Source organism: Melospiza melodia, chromosome 19, assembly GCF_035770615.1.
Source record: "Melospiza melodia melodia isolate bMelMel2 chromosome 19, bMelMel2.pri, whole genome shotgun sequence".
NCBI lineage: Eukaryota > Metazoa > Chordata > Aves > Passeriformes > Passerellidae > Melospiza > Melospiza melodia.
This window is the reverse complement of record NC_086212.1, coordinates 6,512,437-6,533,158: the sequence shown is the minus strand read 5'-3', so window position 1 is coordinate 6,533,158 and position 20,722 is coordinate 6,512,437. Positions and strand designations below refer to the sequence as shown.

Sequence of the window (20,722 nt, the reverse complement as noted above, 5' to 3'; positions counted from 1 at the left end):
CAAAGTTGTTACACCCACAAAAATTTTTTTGCATAGTGCCCTCCAGGTTCATGCTGCTGGATAGGGATTGATTCTGAAATGAGGCCAAAATCACAGCAGATTTGAAACTGGTGGATAGCAGAAGTAAAAGAATTGACATGGCATAAGAAGTCTTGGCTGGCAGACACCCAAGTTCACAGGCCAGAGGTATCAGTGCACCTTCTCCACAGGCTCTGGAGCAGCCAAGATCAAGATCTATCTGTGAGGGCTCAGCTCCAACGTGACCCAAACCACTGTGAGAGAGGTGTCTATTATCAAAGCCCCAATCAAACTGCTGCTCTGCCAGTGCCAGCAGCATTTCACAACCATTTATGATGTAACTTATCACATGGGCAACTCCAGCATCTAGAGGTGACAAAACCAACTCTGATGATGAGAATGAGACCCAGGAAGCTTGTCTAACACAGCTGTTACACTTCTGTACATCAACTCCTCACACTGAGACCACAGGGAAGAGCTGCAAGATGTCTGAACATCTCATCTGCTGGGCTGTGCCACACCACAAGGATGTCACACTGACTGACTTATTTTCTGGCTTGGTATCTGAGCAGTGGTAAAGCAACCTGTTAATGGCATGCAGACTGTGCTGACCACACCTCTGTGCTATTCAGTGTATGTATGTGCTTGTGCAGTGCCTTACCCTCTTCTCCACAGGGACCTTGTTGTAGTATCGGATGGAATCCTTGCCGAGGAAGTCGAACTCAACCACGTATTCCTGCCCATCCAGCTCAGGATGCAGCTTGATGTGCTCTACTCTCAGAGAGCAGCAGCCCACGGTGTCAGCTGTCTCTCCTTCTTCTTTTTCATTGCCAGCTCTCAGGGCAAGCTACATTTGTATCAAGACAAGAGAGGTAATGAATTCAAACTATCCCCAGAATAAAGAGATGCTGCAAACCTTCAGATACTGGCTAAAACAGCAGGGTCCAGAGGAGAATATCTCCTTTTTTTTTTTTTTAAGAGTTTAAGCCAGGATGCTTTACTAACTTTTGCTCAATAAGTAGCTCAAACTGTGAGACAGGTCTGAGTAATGGAAATTAATTTCAAAAAGTGTGGCAGTTTTTAAAAATCAAATTGACTTCCATGTCAACTCAGCTTGAAACAATTCATACAGTTCAGTTGTTCATCTTCTATGATCCAACCTATTCACTGCACACTAAATACATTTCAAATAGCATACAGGTTATATAAATATTGGCTTGTATAAATTATCTAAATGCTACACTTGGCTGCATAAAACCACAGTGTTGGCTAAAACAATTTCTAACTTTTGAAATCTTCAGTGGTCATATGAAACCAGAATTATTCACATCCAAGGTCCCTAGTTTACATCAAACCACTTTGAAGAAAACCTGTTAATTTAGTTAGTCAAGACACCATATGCTACTAGGGAGCAGCTCTCTGGGAACTGGTTTTATGTTGCTCTAAATGCATCAACACAACTGCAGTTTTCTTTATGCTGTGGTGGAGAAATTAGCATAATTACAAAACCTCACAACTGTGACCTCATGCTGAAGAGGTGACAAACCAGCAGAAATTCCCAACAGGAAAACTGAAGCAGCTGGAGACAAAAGGCCCACACAAACTTCCCACTAATCCAACTGGGTGATTCTGGAACCAGGCTGTGAGTTTTGCCTGAACTAAACAATGCTGCCTGAAATAGCTGTGTTTAGTACAATAGTGCATTGCTCTGGATTCCAGGTAATGGGAAGGAAAAGGAGCCTGCCCACCAGGAAGCCTCAGGATACCTCAGTAACTGGGCTCAATTCTGCCTTCAAGACAAACAGACAGCATTCCCAAGTATTCCCAGCAGGACAGGGAGGGTGAGAGGAGCCAAGGAAGGAGCCTCACCTTATCAATGAAGTACAGTGCCACAGCCCTCTGCCGAACCTTCATCTCTTTGGATTTCCAGTCTTCTCGGTATTGATTCCGGATTTTATCTACACATTTCTTCAACCTCCGAGCTGTCTCGTACTTCTGCCAGTCCTTCTCACCCTGCAGGGAAGTTGGAACAGAGTCAGCACTACAGAGCAGGCAGAGGATGAGCTCCAATCTGCATCTCAAGGCTTTGCAAGCCCATGTGTGGCAAACAGTCCTGCTGTACAAAAGCACTGAGATGCTGCTGCTGCACAGCTCAGCCTCACACTGTGCTGCCACACAGCTGCAGGTCATTCAGATTTCCATGATATTAAATACTTCCATGGAAGCAACTAGAGAGAGACACAAAAGAACATATCTTCCCTGCTTCTCAAAATACAAATGGTTTCCTTTGCTTTATTCAGATGGCACTTATGTTCTTTCAGCTGTGTAATTAAATACCCATAAAAGGCAAAAGCAATATCAACAGTTCATCATCATTATTATATATTCAAGACACAGCAAAAAGAGGGCAGGAATTCACAAGGAATAGAGATATTTTTCCTCCTGTATTTGTAGGACAAACTCCTTGTTTCCAGTCCAGGAAAAAAATCTCTCAGAAAAAGACTGCATGAAAGGAGCTTAAATTCTTGCTTTTATGGACTTGATCCACAGACTGGGTATTTGCTCCCACAGCAGGAGTTTATTTTCCTTCAGTCATGAGCTCCTCACCAGCCTTCTCAGCCAGGAGCCTGGCTGGGTTTTTAATTTTACAAACAACTAATTAACAACCCATGGTTAGAACTTCACTGCAACACCACACAAGGGAAGTTAAGGCCAAATGTATGTGAAATATCCACCAGAGCAAGACTGCTCTTGGATAAATTGCTTCCTTTTAGGTTTACACAGGTTAAAGCATTCCTACTAGAAATGACAGGATGCTTTTCAGGAGACTTTTCCCAGATTTCACCTGCTCTCCTGGGCAGTAACTGTATCCTCTCTTTTCAAGGGGGAACAGAAGCACAGAAGCTTCCCTATGTTTTTCAACCACTGTAGGATGAAACAGCCAGATACAGCTTTACCCCTTATCTCTCTCCTAACCATGAGCTACATTTGCTTCTTGGAAATATGACCAGCAAAATTGCTTCAGCTTTGCTTTTTTAACTGGATCTTTACCTTAATTCTTGAGCTAGGGTTCAACATGATGTATTTGATAGAGCCTTGGATGTTCTCAGTCCATGACACCAGCCAGGTCACCTTGTTATCATGCCTAACCTCCTTCCATTTGTGTCCTGGTGGAGGGGCAGGGATTTTGGAATCCCTACAGAGAGTCACAAAACAGATGATAAAAGTTAGTTAAAGAAAATCCCACCAGCATCAAAACAGAGAAGGTAATAAACTTATGCAAAGAAAGTGCAGGGAAAGGAACTGAGGCAACAGAAGCGCATTATCTCCACAAGCAGGAAACCAAGTAAATAAAACTGAACAAAGATCAGGAATGTAATTGCTACTAACATGTACCTGCTGAAGAATTATACTGTAATTGCTAGGACCAGTTTTGATTTGTGAACACTAATAGTGTGGACACTTATAAGGACTAGAGAGAGTGAGAAAAGGCCACCAAACCTTAGCCTTCAACATCATGGAAGACAAGGTAGGGCAACCTATGTATAAGAAAATTATTTTCTGGAAAGAGTAGCAGGAAAGGCACTTTAGGCAGATGCAGGCTGTAGGCGTGAGGAAGAAAATATGTTGAAAAAGTTCTACAAGAAACCCATGATTGCCTTGCTCAGTCTTTGCTTGCATGACTCAGTTTCTTATCCATATGAGAACAAGATAAGCTGCATCCCTAATCCTACATGTTTGAGTATCAATTCAGAGAGGGTTTTACAAATGAGCTCTAGAAAGCAAAGGCAGGGTGTGAAGCATGCAGGGCTCACTTGCTGCAGTTGATGATGATGTCCTCGGGCATGATGCGCCTCTTCAGCATCCCCATCTTGGGATGGTTCCCACGGCCTCGGAACAGACCTGGCGGCTCAATCTTAAAGTTGGCAATCCTCTCCTTGTGGTTGTCCATCACACAGTACCCATACTCCTTCAATAGCCGCTCGTTCTCCTCTTTGATTTTCTGGGAAAAGCCAAAAGCGAAGATGATATGGCACAAGCAGCACCCCACGCATCTTTATATGGCAAGATTTGAAACGTTTTTGTATTTGCACCACACTAATGCTGAAGACCCAACCAAAAACCAGATCCCCATCATGTCAAGTACATTAGACTGGCCAGAAAAGCAAAAATGCACAAAGCACAAACTGGAAAAGGGGAAAGAATGTGTGAAAACTCTGAAAAGGTGTATTTGAGGGAAACAGATCAGTGCTGGTGAAGGCAGCTACAATTTTGCCACAATAGAGGGGTGTATCTCTATCCATATCTCTCAGCTTCAAGAGTACTCCCAGCACAGTACTGCTATTTTACATTTTATACTGAGCATTTGACATCCACTGGACTTCCTGTCTTGTTGTTTATGTATAAAAATTCTGTGTATAAAAGACTTCAGTGTTTGAACTCAGCATCAGAAAGCAGGCAAAGGAATGTCTCCAGGCTGCTGCATGTCAAGCCTGTGTCAGCAAATGGTTTCACAAGCAGAACACAGTCTTCTAAGAAAGAATGTGCTGAGATTTCACTGCATATTTCTGTGCCTGAACTCTAATTATATAGCAGGAAAAATAAAAACACTGCAGCTCAAAATAAAACATCTGACCCACAGACAGCACTGCTGCACCAGCTAAGAAACAGAAAAAGCCACTTCTGCTCCCTTTTAAGAGCCACCATGGACAAGAACTGAAGGGCTTGCTCACATTTATCAAACAGAAACAGCAGGAAAACAAGGGCTCTCCATTCTGATGGGATCCCTCTGATCCCAAAGGCTGTAATTCCAAGCTGCCAGGCCCTTCATTCAAAGAACAATTACTACAGCATTGCAGAAGATCAAGCTGAGAACTTGGGGAAAGTTTCCACCTTCCAACATTCACTGCAGTTAATTTAATTCTTAACCTATGAGACATGTAGCCATGCTGATGGATAATAAAATTCATTTTTTATTCAAAAAACAGTATTACTTGATGTTTAAGATTTCTTCTCTCATTTTATTGCCTAATGGCATTGCTGCATCCTTTCCACCATCCTGATCTAAGCCATCTTTAACTGACTATCCACTTCTCATTATTTCCCAGGGACCAGTGAGCCCAGAGGCAGCACCTCTGATTCTCTTTATTGACTTAAGCAGTTACTTAACTTAAGCAGTTACTGACCTAACTTTCCCTAAGCAGGATCAGCCCTATCAATATCACTTCAGGTCAGGAAGAAGATTCAGCTGTAAACACAGTGCTCTGCCCTACCTGAGCTGCACAGCTCACATGAAAGCAATAATCTGAAAGCTGGTGAAAAACACTGACATATGCACAGCAAGGGGAATGACTGCACAAAGATGTTTACAACCATGAAGCCTCCTAGAATTCCCACTGGTACCTGTTTTTCCTCCTTGGACATCTGTTTCCTAGCTTCTGACTGAGCTTTGAAATACTGGCTCATGTGGGTGAAGTCACACTTGCTGAGGTTGGTGATAGTGCTCTTCTCTTCAGAGGTCATTTCCTTGCAGAAGGAAAGCAGTGCTTTAAGTTTACACACACACACAAAATTTTCATGCATAGCAGAGCTTACCCTACTCCAGGCAGCCTAAACAGGAACCACAGGCAGGTTCTCACAATAACCCCCCCAGGAATCCCCAAATTCTTGCACAGGCTCACTCCAGCTGAGGTAAAAGAGGGAAGGACAAGCAGCAGATCCCATGGAGCACTGGCCTTGCAGGGTTCTGATGTGCCCAGGCACTGGGCAATGCTGCACCACTTTCCAAAGAACTCCCACACCCTGACTGGGACTGCTGAGGGATGGGGAGAAAAACCCAGAAATATATCCAGGAAAACTGCACCAAACTTATCTGAGGCTTGCTGTTATGGCTGATGACTGAAGTGAACATCTCTGTTTGGAAGGGGTTTCCTTGCAGCAAATCTGATTTTTACACAAGGCATTAACAGGCAAGTCAGTACACCCCAAGGTGCTGCAACACAGGAACCTGACTTTGTTGGTTGAGAAAGGTATTTATGGTAGGGCCCTTCCTGGTGAAACTACAGGATAAATGGCAAAATTCACAGCTACAGTCTGAGGCAGCATTTAGTTGCCTCAAGCCAACTTTCATGTGCATGGAAGAGCAGCCCCTTTTCTCTGGTCAGTGCTGAGGAGACTGGCCATGTTCACAGCCCAGGACCATGTGCATACCTTTCTCCAGTCCTTGAAGAAGTTTTTCCTGAAGATCTCCTTTGTAGTGTACTCATGATCAAGCATTTTTGCAAAGAATGTGGCAACTTCTTCTGCTTTGGTACTCAGCTTCATGACTTTACCTACAAAGAAAGGTTTTCTTCTTAAAGAAAATGGTAAACAGGAATCAAAGTCATAGAGAACACAGTAACTACCCTAAAGTATTATATTTTTACTACAGAGAAATTTGTCTTGAGATGTTACATAATACAGCAACTTGAATGGACAAAGGAAGCAGAGGAGCACAATTGCTTGACTTCCACCACAAACATTTTGAAAAAAATTTCCTCTGGAATCTAAACATTAAAAAAAGCAACAGCAACTTGATGTGAGGCAGGCCTGGGCTGCAGGGCAGGAAGGGGAAAAGGCCTGCTGCAGGAAGCCCTCTGCTGAGCCACCCCCGTGCTGGGTGTGCTCCTGGGGAGGCACTGCTGTTTGATGTCCAAAAGGCAGGGATTTCATTAAATTTCATATTCCAGCACTCAGACATGTGGGAAAAACAGTCTCTGTATTCCTTTTCAATGCACAGACAGACTCCACCTTGGAACAGCCCTTCCAGCCTTTAGCTACTTGTAGGCAGGAAGAGCCCTTCCTCTGGATACTCTACAAATAGGCTGGAGAGAGATGCCAAATATTGAACTCTCCCTCATTGCAAGGAAACGTGTCAGGGTTCTGCTAATTGTTCCCTCTGCTGTGGGAATGCACTCCTGCCTCTCCAAAGCAGGCTCACAAGGCAGTCATTTTTAAGAAAGACTGAGCTGTCAGTGAATGGAGGGGTCACATTCCAGCTTCTCTGCATGACTGCAGCACAAAGTGGAATTGCTGCAAGGGGAGAATGAAGCACAAGGGAAAGAGGCTGCTGCTGCACTGAGGCTGTGCATTCAACATCTAACATTCCTATTGAGCATTTTTTGGTCCTGACTGCATTCCTGATGAAATGTGGGGTGCCAGTGATCCCTCTGAAGGATTCTGCATGCAGCTCACGTCTCCAGCTAGTTTAGTTGCAAGAAATATTTAAAGTTCCAATGCCTGGATGTCAATACCTGGGGATTTTTAACAACCATTTTACTGCACACAAGTGAACACAGGAAATTCTTCAATCTGTGCTCTTGGAAAAAAAAAATTACCATGCTTTGGGTTTACTACATATTTTCAAAAGTTGCATCATCTCTAAAATTAAAGCATGAGAGTCAGCTAAAAAGCCTTAAGATCTATAAAGCCTAGTAAAACAGGACTTAGCAAAACATCCTCCCAATGATCTGAGAATATTCCACAATCAAATTACACCAACAGTAACTCTGCCAATTTTTAAGCTGTAACCTAAAATACAGCATTTGTTTGCTTATAACAGGAAATGGGGGAAGGGAGAGACAGCAAGGGAAACTGTTTTTCCAGGCTGCAATTTCAGCTTAACAGAGGCTATCGAGTTAGTAACATGTTATGGGGCTAAAATGTCTGATATTTTTCCCAGCTAGCTGAAGGCTCAGTCACCTTTATCTAATCACTTTAGAATATATTTCATTGGAAACAATTTCCTTTTATTTTTCACAAAGGTTTGAAAAGGCTTTTAGTGACAGAGCTGGTAAAGAAAGGATTTATTGCAGAGGCATGAATACTAGTTACCTGATTTAAAACTGAAAACCAGAGAGCAATCAGGGGACAAAACAAGCAGAAAAACCCCCATGGCCATGACTGCAAGTGCCACACTCTTACCTTGCCCCATCTACAGAAAAATGTGCAAGTCAGAGCCACCTATGAGCAGTGACTGGTTAACCCACAGGCACTGAAAAAGGATGGCTCTGGCATTTCAAGCTCCTTCCCTGAGTCAGTACTGCAGGCACTTCCAAGAGCCCCAGCAGTTTTTATGTGAGATGAAAGCAGGCAGTGAATCCCTAAGCCAGGGACAGATTCCTCCAGTGTGAGCCGGCTGCTGGCCAGCCACAGCCTCATTACTGGGCTCTACAAATCACCCTGGGATAATCTTGCAATGAGACAATGCCTTGTGAGCACAGACAGAGGCTCTCAGCAGCTGCTGAGTAAATCAGACATCTGATTTTTTGCCTAGTTTCTCAAGGAAGACTTATGGGATGTCTTTATTTGCCAGACCCCCTCCCTGCCCAGCCCATGACTGTTGAGCTTATTGATGAATTTCTGTGATGACAGAGGCAGAGGTTGCAGAAATCCCTGCAGAGGCTCTGAGAAATAGATGGCTGGAGAGATGAGGAGCTTATTGCTGTCTGCACCAAGGGATAGCACAGTGCAGGCTGCCCCTCCCCTTCTCTAGACAACAGGAGAGATCATGCATTTTTCAGTATAGGAAAACAATTTCCAACTTTGCATCAGTTCTTATCAAACCCTAAGAAAGCAGGCTGCAGACATCCTTGATCACTGTGCTACTTGCTTGGAGATGGCCTTTAATAGGCTCCAGCGTATTTATTTCACTACTTTGCTGCTGAAAATGTAATGCCACCTATTCCTCAGTATTTCAAAACACTGTGTCATGTCACATGAAAACAGCACGTTGCTCCTGGAAGAGTTCCATGTGCAGATGTCCCCATCACCAAAAATTACATTTTCATCCATTCAAATACCTCCCACTTAATTCAATCCTGGGTTAATTTGATCCTTCATTTAACATGATCACAGAAAGGAAACACACAGGTCATCAAGTCCAGGCTCCAACAGGCATCACATCATATAATCCCTTCCACATGAGCCTCTAGCAGCCAGGCAGCTCAGGATACTTAAATCCCACACCAATTAGTTCTACCACAGGCAGTGGTCAGGGAATGGGACCATAACTTACATGAGAGGGCTGTGTCCTTGAGACCAGGGTCATCCCATTCATTCCTACAAGACCCTAATCATCTGTACCCAAATTCAATTGTCTTTTATTTCACTCATGCCACCAAATGATGATGAATTTCACCATGGATGATGGAAGCTGCAGTTCTTGAGGTTAAAGAAAACAAGAGCAAGCCTAAAGGTGACCAGTGATGAGGCAGCTACAATTACATACTCCACTGGTCACTGCTAGTCTGAGGCATCAGACACCCTCATTCTGCTAAGGAACCTGAGAGATTCACCCCATAAGGGACTGAGAGCAGGTTCAATCCCTGTGTCACTTCAGTGAGCAGAATTCAGCAGGCTCAGGTAAATTTCTTTCCATCCACAGACCTCACTTTGCTGCTGAGGAGATGATTTAAGTGAACCACTAAAACACAACCACCTCCTCAGCTCTTCAGTCCCCAGAAGAACATTGCAATACCCTGAGATGTTTATTTCTCTTCCTAGCAAGTAGGAACACAGATTAACTCACCATCATAATAAAACTTGACATTTTCAGGCAGAGGTTCATATGGTGGAGCAAATACAGGACCTTTGTGCTCTAGGAACTTCCATTTGATGCCTTCAGGGTAGCGCTCTTCTTCCCACCTTCAAGAGAGAAATATGAACCAATACAATTTTAAGCTCCCGATCTTCATTTTATTACTGTGTGGGTAGGAGAGTATGCTAAACCAGCAAGAAATCACTGCTTTGTCAGGTACACACCACCAACAAATACTCAATGTACTATCACTATTTAATTTCTTTTTTTCCTTCTTTTCCTTTTTCCAAAAGCACAGTCATAACCATGAGCAGAACAATTGGGCTGCAGATTATCTGATGCCATCCTATTCCTCACCTCTCATGTGCTCCTCTTTTCACAAAATCACACAGCTGAAATTGCTTAGATCTTAAGAAAATAAGACTTGGGCCCTGTAAACCAGCTAGGATCATGCCAAATTAGTTTCAACTGTGATCCAACATCAGGTCCAGGATGCCTGCTCAGCAAAGTCAAACAATTGTGGTATATTATGCAGCTGCTTTCAGATGTGGACAATATGCCATTAAGGGCAGAGATAAAGAAACAGATGTTCATTTATGACCTAAATGAGAACAAACCTGCTTGGACAAGAAAGACTAAAACCTGCTCTGTTATTTTAAATTCATTCCAATTCTCTGAGTAAGAAAAGCATAGCTGAATAAAAACAGAGCAGCCCAGAAAACTGCATGTTTGCCTTAAAAATGCTCTATAAAAATGCTTTTCAAGTGATGCATTTGGTATCACAACACAGCAAGGCAGGCGCCACCAATCCCACATTCCAAGGGAACAGGGTCAGCAATTCATCTGCAGAGAAAAGGGTCCTGCCAGGCCAGGATCCTCCCCCCAGTTCCCAGTTCCAGGCCACTGATTCCACACTGCTCCCCTCCAAGCTCCTTTCATGATTACCACGACATTACTGCTACATGCTGCTGGCACAGGATTCCCTGCTGGGAAAGGCTATTTCACCTTAGTGATCAATCAGCTGCAAGGCCATTAACCTGTCACAGCACTCAGTCTCTGAATTGCCCAGACAACTTTGTTGAGCAGCCATGACAATAAAAAAAAAAGGGGTTTAAGCTTCTGTCTGGTGTCAGCCCTAAGGAGCAGCATTCCCATTCCAGGTGCCACAGCAGCTGAGGAAGGATGTGCATGGATTGCCTGAATCTCAGGAGCTGTGATGCACTGATTGCTTCATGTCTACTGAGATAGAAGTCACAGCATGGAAGATAAACACTGTACAGAGACAAGAGTTTCTGCTAGAAGACACTCAAAATGCTTCACTTGTGTCTGTATACCAACAATTTAGGAGCAGCAGCAACACAGCAGCTGGCTGGAGTTTGAAAGGCACCATCTTTAACTACACCACTGGATTTGACTTCTGATGAGATTCAACAGCTTTAACAGCAAAGCACCCAAACCCAGCTATCAATACAGAACTGCATGTCAGACTTCAGTCCCTGGCTGAAAAGAGGGCTTGAGTAAACCATGTTGATAGAAGAAACCAATATTGACACAGATTCCAAATATTTACATTCCTAATGATTGTTATGCTTTGTTTTGTTTTTCTTTTATTAATTAGAAGCTAGAAATATAAATATTTTGTCAAACATAGGCTTAGGTTCTTCTACCCAGAAGCTCCTTTCAGCAAAATAAATCTAAACCACTCTCAGCCAGAATAAACTTCTTCCTCACAATGAGCAATTTTATTCCAGTAAGAATAAAATAAGGGCATCATTCACAGTAGTTACTGCTTTTCAGGACAGGTTTGTCATTCTTGTTTTTTAAAATTTATTCCTCTGGTATTTACTTGGTGAGAAATTCAGTACCTCTATCCCTTTCTGTTCTTTTACAAAGGATGCATGTAAAAGCAGTATTAGAAAGGCAGCAGTTTAAATAGACAGCAGAAGGACATTGTGCCTTCTGGGAAGGCTACAAGGAAACATGGGATTCATGGGGTAGTTTCTAAGCTCAAAAGTACCAGAAAGTGTGCCCCCAAAAGACCACAAACCATCCCCAATCCCACCTCCACCTTCCTACACATCACACATAAGCATTAAGACAAAAGATAAAAGTGAGTCTCCTGAGTGTAGCTCATTTTTCATCCTCATTTAGTTTCAAACAGGAAAAGCATTACAGCACCACTGCCCTTGGCAGTTTCTGGTTCTAAAGCAATGTTGTACACAGGATTTTGTGGGAGAATGCTGCTTACTGATTCCAGCAACATCTCATCAGTCATAAAGGCTTCTTAATTAAAACCCACATCAACCCTGTCTAAATATGCCAGGGTGGCTCAGGAAGGAAAAGTTGGAGAAGATCTTTCAAGTGGAATGAAAAGAGAGAACATTCTTGGGGGACAAAAAAAACCCAGAACAAACCTCAGGGATATGTTATCTCAAGGAAATGAACTTGCTGTAACACAAGGGGGGAGAAGTGCTCCTAAGGTGCACTTCTGGACCACATTTTTCACACACTGATGGGGCATGAAAATGACCTCAGCAAGAGCTGCACACAGTGATGAATGAGGCCAGTGCCTTGGGGATGTCTGCATCAAGCATTCACACAAGTGAGGATCAAAATGCTCAAGGCAGCAAGCACTTGAGGAAGCAGCCAAAAAAAGGTATCAGATGCTCAGAAAATTGACTCGGGTGGAACATAAAATGCCCTTAAGAGAAACAAGTGAAGTGCAGATGAAACCTTGTCCAGCAGAGACAGGCTATACAGAGCTGCAGATGGATGACAGGAACATCAGCAGAAGGAATCAGCTACCTTGTGCCAAATTCTGCAAAACATGCTTTCCAAGGCACTTTTCCTCAGCAGTAAGCACAAACTGCAGGGCTTAACACCACTACAGGGGCCTGAGCTGCCCAGGTAAGGGAGGGGAGAACAGCACAGCTTTCCAGTAAAGCTCTGCTGTTCAAGGATACAGCCCACAACAGAAGGGAGCTGGGATAACAGAATATTGTTAGACAGAACCAGAAAGGGGAGCTGAGACAAAGCCAAAAAGACAACAGGCTTAAAAAGACCTTCTCTGTAGCTTCCTGTTGCTTTGTGTCCCTGTAGTTTAGTAATGTTACAGCACATTAAATATGCTGTCAAAGGATTTGAGAAAAAAGTGGATTGCTCAGGAAAAAGGGGAAGTTTTGGGGAGAGGCTGGAAACCCAAGTTTCTAAGGGAGTATTCAAGTATGGAAAAGATTTGCAAGTGCTGATGTTCTGAGGAAGCTGTGACAGTTAAAGAGAAATATGAAAAGACTATAAACACTACAAAAGATTTTTTTTCTTTTTAAGAATGAATCAGTAATAGTGTCAATAAAGGAGTAAAGGATTGAACCTGAAAGGAATGAAGAAGATTGCAAAGACTCTCCCCATTTCTACAGATCTATTAAAAACAGCCAAATGATCTGAGAAAAGATCAAGGAAACACCCCTGAAAGGTCATAAAAATACATTACAAGTGGGCAGAAAACACACATTCTTTCAAGAAGTACATATGCACTAAAATGAGGGAAGTACTAAGGCCAAAACTTCAAAACACACAAAATGGTAGCTCCCTCAAATCTAGAAATAACAGCTTCAATTACTATGGAGGGTTAAAAAAAATCCAGCAGGTTTCTTACACAGAGCACTACTGATGCATCACAGGTCTGTCTTCCAAATGAACCACAAAGGTCAGACTTACTTAAAAAAGCTTCTAAAAAAATTTAAGAGTGGGTGAAAGTACAACTTCAGTGATATTACTTAAGGATCCTGGGCAAGACAGAAAGTGTTTTTCATTTAAAACTCATTTTCAGAAATCATTTGTCAAACAGGCTGAGCTAACTGGACACTTGATCAAGTCTCATTTTTGTGCCAGAAGAAGGAGCAGTTTTGAGAGGCACAGCTGACACCCACTCATGCTGTATCTCTATGGAACTCTACTAGAATACTGCTTAACACATCTGCACACATTAATATATTCCTTAATCCACCTGCACCTATCAATATATTCCTGCTGACACCCCCAAGCCTCCAAGCTTTTGTACTGCTCTGAAGAGTTTCAGCACAGAGCAGCTTCTGGGCACAGGAATATTGGTATCTGATCATTATAGCAGCCTCTACATGACACAGACAGGAAAAAAAAAAAAAACCAACCACCCAGACAACCCCACAAAACACTTATTTCCTGTTTTAGGGATATCACTTCTACTTCAGAGGATGAACACAGTGAATGAGATATTTATTTAGAGCTTACCAGAAAGTAAGCCAATTATTCAGAACAAATCCTCATGAATCAACAGAAGAGAAAGCCAGATGTGCTTATTCAGCCAGCATGGGAGGTACAGGCAAGGCCAGGTGCAGATGGGAGCCTACAGCACTGACTATATATAGTTACCATTTCCATTTTTGCTCCTCTTCTTTTTTCGGCTTCTTTCTTTTGTCTGCTTCAGGGACTTTCTTATCTTTGCTCTTGACTTTCTTTGCTTTGCTGTCCTGCAAAATGAGTAAGATCCTGTTAGAACAAGCTAGTGTATTTCCCCCCCCTCCCCTGAAAAGATGTGTTAAAACTACAAGACTCTCTCTTGGGGTATATAAGAGCTGAATTCCTGTGCCTTCACCACATAAATGTGCTCTTAGATCATCCCATTAAGTCAAAGTCTGCTGATGGTCCCACTCAAGTTTTCAGGCAAATTCTTTTACTTTACACGAGGGAAATGCTGAATGCACACAGCCAGTTATCACCTGATAGGGGGCAAGTCTGGGCCATGGGAAGGGAACTGTTGTGTTACAGAACCTCCTCCCTGGCCTGCACTGGTGTGTCTGGTCTGGCAAATGCTGCAGAGCACAACCACCATGGTCAGGCAGCTTCTGGGATTATCCTGGTGCATGCTCAGTGTAGGGACACTTCCTTTGAAGGGAAGAATTAACCCCACTGCCCAGAGGTGCTGCAACATGTGTCTCACAAGGGTGCCTTTGCTAGATGTGTAGTTTGTCAGTCTCAAATTATGGCTAACCTTTTCCAAGTCTCTCTCCAAAGAAATTTCCACCTAGGCTCCATCTAAATGCTTTTTGCTTCCTTCTAGCATGTAATCTCTTTTCCATCTCCCCTGCCTCTGAACCCTGCCACATCATCTGTGCAATTACCACATGTGGTGAGCAAGGGTCCCCTGCCCCCTGCCAGCTCCTTAACAGAAGGACTGTGAATTGCCTGGAACAGCCTGGAAGTTCATGTCCTGGAGGCATCTTCTCCACCCATTGTTTTAAGGCTTGGAAAGAAAGTTTCCCTGAATTTTTATAAATTACAGTTCAGATAAGTTAATATGTGCACCCTAAGTGGGGATCTGCCACACACAGCTCTGTTCCAGACAAAATCAGATTCCCCCTGCTCTGCATAATCCCACACCAAATAGCCTGGCTCTTCTTTATGATAAAAATAAACTCATCTGTCACATTACCTCTTCTTCCTCTTGTTTCCTTTTCTTTGCTTTCTTGATGTCTTCTGTTTTGATTTTCTTGGGTTTGTAGTCAGCACTAAGAACAAAAAGATTTGCTGATGAAATTGATCCATTTTCCATTAAAAATAAAGAGAAGCCATAGACAAAGTTTACGTGCACAAGCTTGCAGCATAGCTGGCATTTTTAACTTCTAAAGAATATAATTTATACTCTGCTCTTTCAGAAGACTCAATAATCCCAATCCAGCACAACAGCCTAGAAAACCTACAAGATGTTATTATCAATACCTCTCCACAAGTTTCACTGCTGAAACAAACATCTTCCTCAATGAAGAATCAATTCAAAAGCATTAGCAGCCACTCAGTGATTCCATGGGATGGGATAAATGGGTATAACCTTATTGGCATGTTCTATCCCAGCTCTCTTTCCAGTCATCAGTCTGGGATCTTGCCCACAAGACTCACTCTTTGCACCCCCCACTAGTTCAAACAATAGTGAAATTGAGTACTGGCAAATTACATAAACACAACCTCATTTCCAGTGAGGCTGGAAAAGACCTCTGAGATTACCCAGTCCAACCTATGACTCAACACCACCTTGTGAACCAGAGCAGGACACGGAGCGCCACGTCCAGTCTTTCCTTAAACACCTCCAGGAACAGTGACTCCACCACCTCCCTGGGCAGCCCCTTCCATGTCTAATCACCCTTTCTGTGAATAAACTCCTCCTAATGTCCAACCTAAACTTACCCTGGTGCAGCTCAAGACATTGTCTTATCCCTTGTTCCAGGGGAGCAGAGCCTGACCCCCACCTGGCTGCACCCTCCTGTCAGGGAGTTGTGGAGAGTGATAAGGTCACCCCTGAGCTTTCTCTTCTCCAGGCTGAGCCCCCACAGCTGCTCCTCATTGGACTGGTGCTCCAGATCCGTCCTGAGCTCCACTGCCTTCTTCTGCACTTCCTCCCACACCTCAATGTCCTTCCTGAACTGAGGGGCCCAGAACTTGAGGTGCCCTCACCAGTGCCCAGTAAAGGGGCAGAATCACCTCTCTGGTCCTGCTGGCCACACTATTCCTGATACAGGCCACGTGCCATTGGCCTTCTTCACCACCTGAGCTCCTGTTCAGCTGCTGCTGAGCACCATCCCCAGAGCCTTTTCTGCTGGGCACTTTCCAGCAACTCTGCCCCCAGCCTGGAGCACTGCAGAGGGTTGTGGTCAAAGTGTCAGAAGTGGCACTTGGTCTTGTAGAACATCATGCTGGTGGTCTCAGCCCACTGATGCCCACGACAGTCTCCAACCACCACATCTCCCACCTGCACTTCTGTTTGTAAACAGCAGGTCCAGCAGGGTGCTACCCCTGTAAGGCCACAGCTGTCCTTACCAGCTGAGACAGAAAGTTCTTCTCCACACACTCCAGGAACCTCCCATCCTGCCTCCTCTCTGCTGTGCTGAGTTTCCAGTAGGTATCCAGCAGGTTAAAGTCTCCCACAAGAACAAGAGCTGGCAGTGGTGAAATGTCAGCCAGCCACTCACAGCACAGTTCATCCATCCACCTCTTCATCCTGGTTGGGTGGGCTGGAACAAGGCTCCAGCAGGATTATCTGCATTACCAGCCTTCCCCTTGATGCAAGGGGCACTCAACCTTACTGTCACTGTTCTTGAGCTCTATGCAGACAGAACACTCCCTAACGTACAGCAACACCCCAACTCTTAATCTTTCCATGGCAGATGTGAGAGGGGAAGTCATACAAAGCTAGCAGAAGGCAGCAAGTGATTACACAAAAGATGTCCCACCCATGTCTCTTGGAAATGAGAGCTGTAGGGATGGAGTGCCACCATGGTGAAACCCTTCCTGGCCTTTAACTCCTGCCTGCTAATAAGGACAAACTACCCCTAAGAGCTGGATGGGCACAGCAGCAGATCCCAGTGAGATGGAGCTGAACTTGTATTTCAGGGGGTTCCTGTGTCAGGAAAACGTCACGGGTGTTTCTCTGGGAGACAACAAGCCTCAGCATAACTTGTGACACATTGAGACTCCAGGCAAACCACGCCAGGCAGTGCAGGCAAACCTCTCCCTGCCTCCAAACAGGCTGACAGTGCATTTTCTACCTCTTGAGCAGTCATTTCCTTGCCCAACAGAAACCACTGCAGCCACTTAGCTACGTTAATACCTCACATGCTCACATTTCTGTTTTACAGTCCTCATCAGTCTTTACCTGCCTTCTGGGGTTTTCCTTTTTTATTTACTAGTTCTGCAACATTTCACAGCAGCATCTGCAGAAGCAGGTAGTGGCATTTTGCTTTGCACAGCACAAATACTATCCCTGCCCTGCTCAGAGAACTTGTAACAGCATGGGGAGTCTGGTCTCAGACCTCCAGTACCCATCTCAAAAAGTCAGTGATGATCACTTGAAATTCCACCTGCTCCCTCAATGTTCTCCTTTTAAAACCAAAGGCAAACATCCAAGTCACCAGCACCCACGCTACTTACTCATCATCCTCCCGAGGTCTCTTCAGGGGTTTGGAGTCCTCTTTAGGAGATGCATAAAACCCATCATCATCTGGTTCATCTTTAATACGTGGTGGACTACAAAAAGAAGCAAAGAAACACAGTTCTACTATCAAAGATGAAGTTTCTTGGAAACCAGCAACAGCTAAGTTTTAAGAAATAATCATCTGCAAAATGGGCATGTCTTCCATGGAATGTGCTGCCATCACAAGACAGCAAAGGCTTGAGATGTGTCATTTTCTGAATACTCACAGACAGTGTGAGGAGAGTAATTCAATGTCTACACATTCGCCATTTCTCAAGAAACATCAAGTTCAATTTCAACCGCTCAAAGTTCATTTTGTTTCTCTGAGGTTTTGAGTAAAAACAACTGTAGCTTCCAGCACTTTCAAATAGACTTAAAAACTGAAATGCCTGTGTGGACTCAAATGCAGGATGTTATTCAGTCTCAACTCAATATCCTTATTGAGCCTTCTAAGACAGAAAAAGATTATCAACTAAACAAAGATTTGAAAGCTATTCCCTGGAACATTTTGCCAACTAAATATTGAGGCATGTGAAAACCAGAAAATGAAACAAAGATTTGGCAAAGTTAAACAGATCAGTCTCTTTTCACTGTCCAAACTGGAGGAAGCAAACAATCCTGTCCCTTTCAACAGACCACAAAGTTAGGCTCAATGTTTTCGGCCATAATGTCCCAAGATATTAGCAATAAGAAAAAACATAGAGTATGACTGCAAGAGACATTATTCTGTTAGACAAACTCATTATTTCTAGATTTCAGAGAGGCATTTCACTGATCTTCATAAAGAAAAAGATGTCTCAAAGAGTCCAAAATTACAATTTGAAGCACTTAGTGTCATCTTGGGCTTCCTTATTCATGTCCCACCAACAATTTCCATATCAAATTGACTCAGTTTCTGAGCCAAGATGGGGATTTTGCAATCAGATGAAGTAGGAATTAAAATAAGCAGCATTCAGCTTTGTAGACCACAGTCAGCAGGAGACATTAGGGAGTCTCATGTTAGCTGGCAGCGTGTCCATGAAGCAGAACAAGCAGTTTGCTCCTTCACAGCTATAAAGCCACTGCAGTGCTGGAAGATGCAGCTCAGGGGAGACACAAACAAGCTGCTCTACCAAGGCATTTCTGTTGCATCACCTGGAATTGACTGAGACACAAGACTGCAGCACAGAGACACTTCTCTGCAAAACATCTATGGAAAAAAAGGTAATTGTCCCACTTAATATATTCTCCCTTTCAGGCAGAAATGCAGAACTACAGTGTGTAAAGTCACTGGAATTTTAACTGTTTGAACACGGAAACACTGCACAAGGTTTTTAATGGAAGAAATAAAGTGTGAGTCTGGGAAAAGAAAGGAGCTGTATGATCAAGTTGAACCTTGACTTGCATTGTTTGCAAGACTGTAATGCTGCTCATGGTACCAAGCCTTAAAGAAGAAAATCAAAACCATCTGAGTGAGGACATTTTTCTCTGCAGAACTTGTAAAAGAATATTTCAGCAGGAAAAAAAAATGACAATAATTACTTTACTCTTAGCCAACATTCGGCCCTGAAGAAGGCACAAATGCAATGGCTCCTCCAGTCTTTTCTCAAACACATGAAAAAATGCTCTTGGAGCTAAGGAGGATTCAGTTATATTGATATGAGAGCATCCATCAGCCCTGGTGAGATTAGCACATCATGCCATTCTGCTGAACAGCAGAGGCCAGAGAGAGTTAGGAGCTGTCTGCTCCACCATGGAACACCTGAATGTCACTGCTTCCACTGCCAGAGTATTCCCCAAAGGGCCTGGAGATGGCGCCTCTGCTCTGCGCCAAGCCTCACTCCTTCCTCTGCATTTTAAATAAGAGCAGGGAAATGAAACACAGGGAATAACTCATGTCAAAAGGGCAAACTCAAAACAAAGAATACCTAAAAGGCATGGGACAGGTAGGTGCCTTCTCCCATCTTCTCTGTATCCACAGAATGTGGTGAGACTGGAAAGATTTTGTTTCTTTTGATTTTTAAGTGGGCTCACAAACTGAAAGAATTCATGAACCAAGTGCTGTTCTTGACTAACAGATACGGATGCATGCATCCACCATACCACACACCTTCAGTGAATCAGTGGACTCGATTTATTACATTAAAAATAACCAATGGCTGGACTGTAAACAAGTCACAAGAGATCTTGATTGACTACTAGGAAAAAGCACTCTTCTATCAATTGCTCACTTCAGGTTTTTAATAAGACTACTTAGCAATGACTGATACAACACTCAAGTCCAGGAGGTTCTATTATAAGCAGGAATTTAGTTCTAGAGTAGGACATCTATGCATTTCCTAAGGTACTTTAATTTTACATGTCACTTGTCGCTCCTGTGCAAAGGCTTCTCTGCAGTCATAGCACAGGAGACACACACAGAGGGAATCTGGACTGGCTTTGCTGGGTCCTGTCTCCAGCAGACTGCAGGGTTCAACAGAGGCTCTTTCAAATCCAGCTACCAGTGTTCCCACAGTTCAGTCTGTCCTCAGCAGAATCCAGCTTCTGAATACTCAGACAAACCCAGCATGAGCAGGCAGACACCAGGTATTCCAGCTCCCATCTCCAGTAACTGGGTAAGCACATCTACCCATTCTCATAATTGAGGAGAACATCTCTTCTGAAGGGCTTAAGAGTGCCCCAATTTTTTCTCAAGACCAAGTGAGAGGATTCAAACACTGAGTACCTATGAAAAGTCAAACTCCAGCTTTTTCCACATTGTAGACCTGATTTCTTACCTGGAGAAACCATTTTCCTTTTCCTTCTTTATTTTTATGTCACCAGAAGATGACTTCATCTGAAAAACATAAAAAGTAGGAGCTGATTAGCATTTTCCAACATACAACCCAGAGTATTAATTTGTAGAAGGAACTGTGACTATCTCTGTCCCCCGTAGTCCTTAGTGACCTACATGACAGAGAGGCAATATTTTCTGCAAGTCTTAGTCAATTCAGTACTTTTTGGCATTCAATTTCCTCAGCAAATTGGAATTAAGTATATAGTTTGTTGTTGCATGGACTGAATGTGAGATCACTGATTTTTCTCCCTTGTCTCTGAACCCAAGCTTGGTAAAGTGAAATGTAATGGGAGAAAATGTGAAGCCAGTG

The 20,722-nt window shown here is 43.4% G+C and overlaps 1 protein-coding gene across 1 annotated transcript in view; it reads right to left on the bottom strand.

The window, feature by feature from the left end:
* The window catches only part of TOP1 (DNA topoisomerase I), a 65,435-nt gene that overhangs the window by 5,899 nt on the left and 38,814 nt on the right, over positions 1-20,722 (bottom strand). The window contains exons 5-15 of the mRNA XM_063172202.1: positions 20,354-20,412; positions 17,555-17,650; positions 15,066-15,141; positions 14,006-14,103; positions 9,587-9,702; positions 6,229-6,350; positions 5,422-5,544; positions 3,834-4,021; positions 3,070-3,214; positions 1,888-2,031; positions 680-865 (exon numbers count right to left, since the gene is read on the bottom strand). Of these exons, the coding sequence (XP_063028272.1) occupies positions 680-865; positions 1,888-2,031; positions 3,070-3,214; positions 3,834-4,021; positions 5,422-5,544; positions 6,229-6,350; positions 9,587-9,702; positions 14,006-14,103; positions 15,066-15,141; positions 17,555-17,650; positions 20,354-20,412 (1,353 nt within the window). The remainder of the gene's footprint in view (positions 1-679; positions 866-1,887; positions 2,032-3,069; positions 3,215-3,833; positions 4,022-5,421; positions 5,545-6,228; positions 6,351-9,586; positions 9,703-14,005; positions 14,104-15,065; positions 15,142-17,554; positions 17,651-20,353; positions 20,413-20,722) is intronic.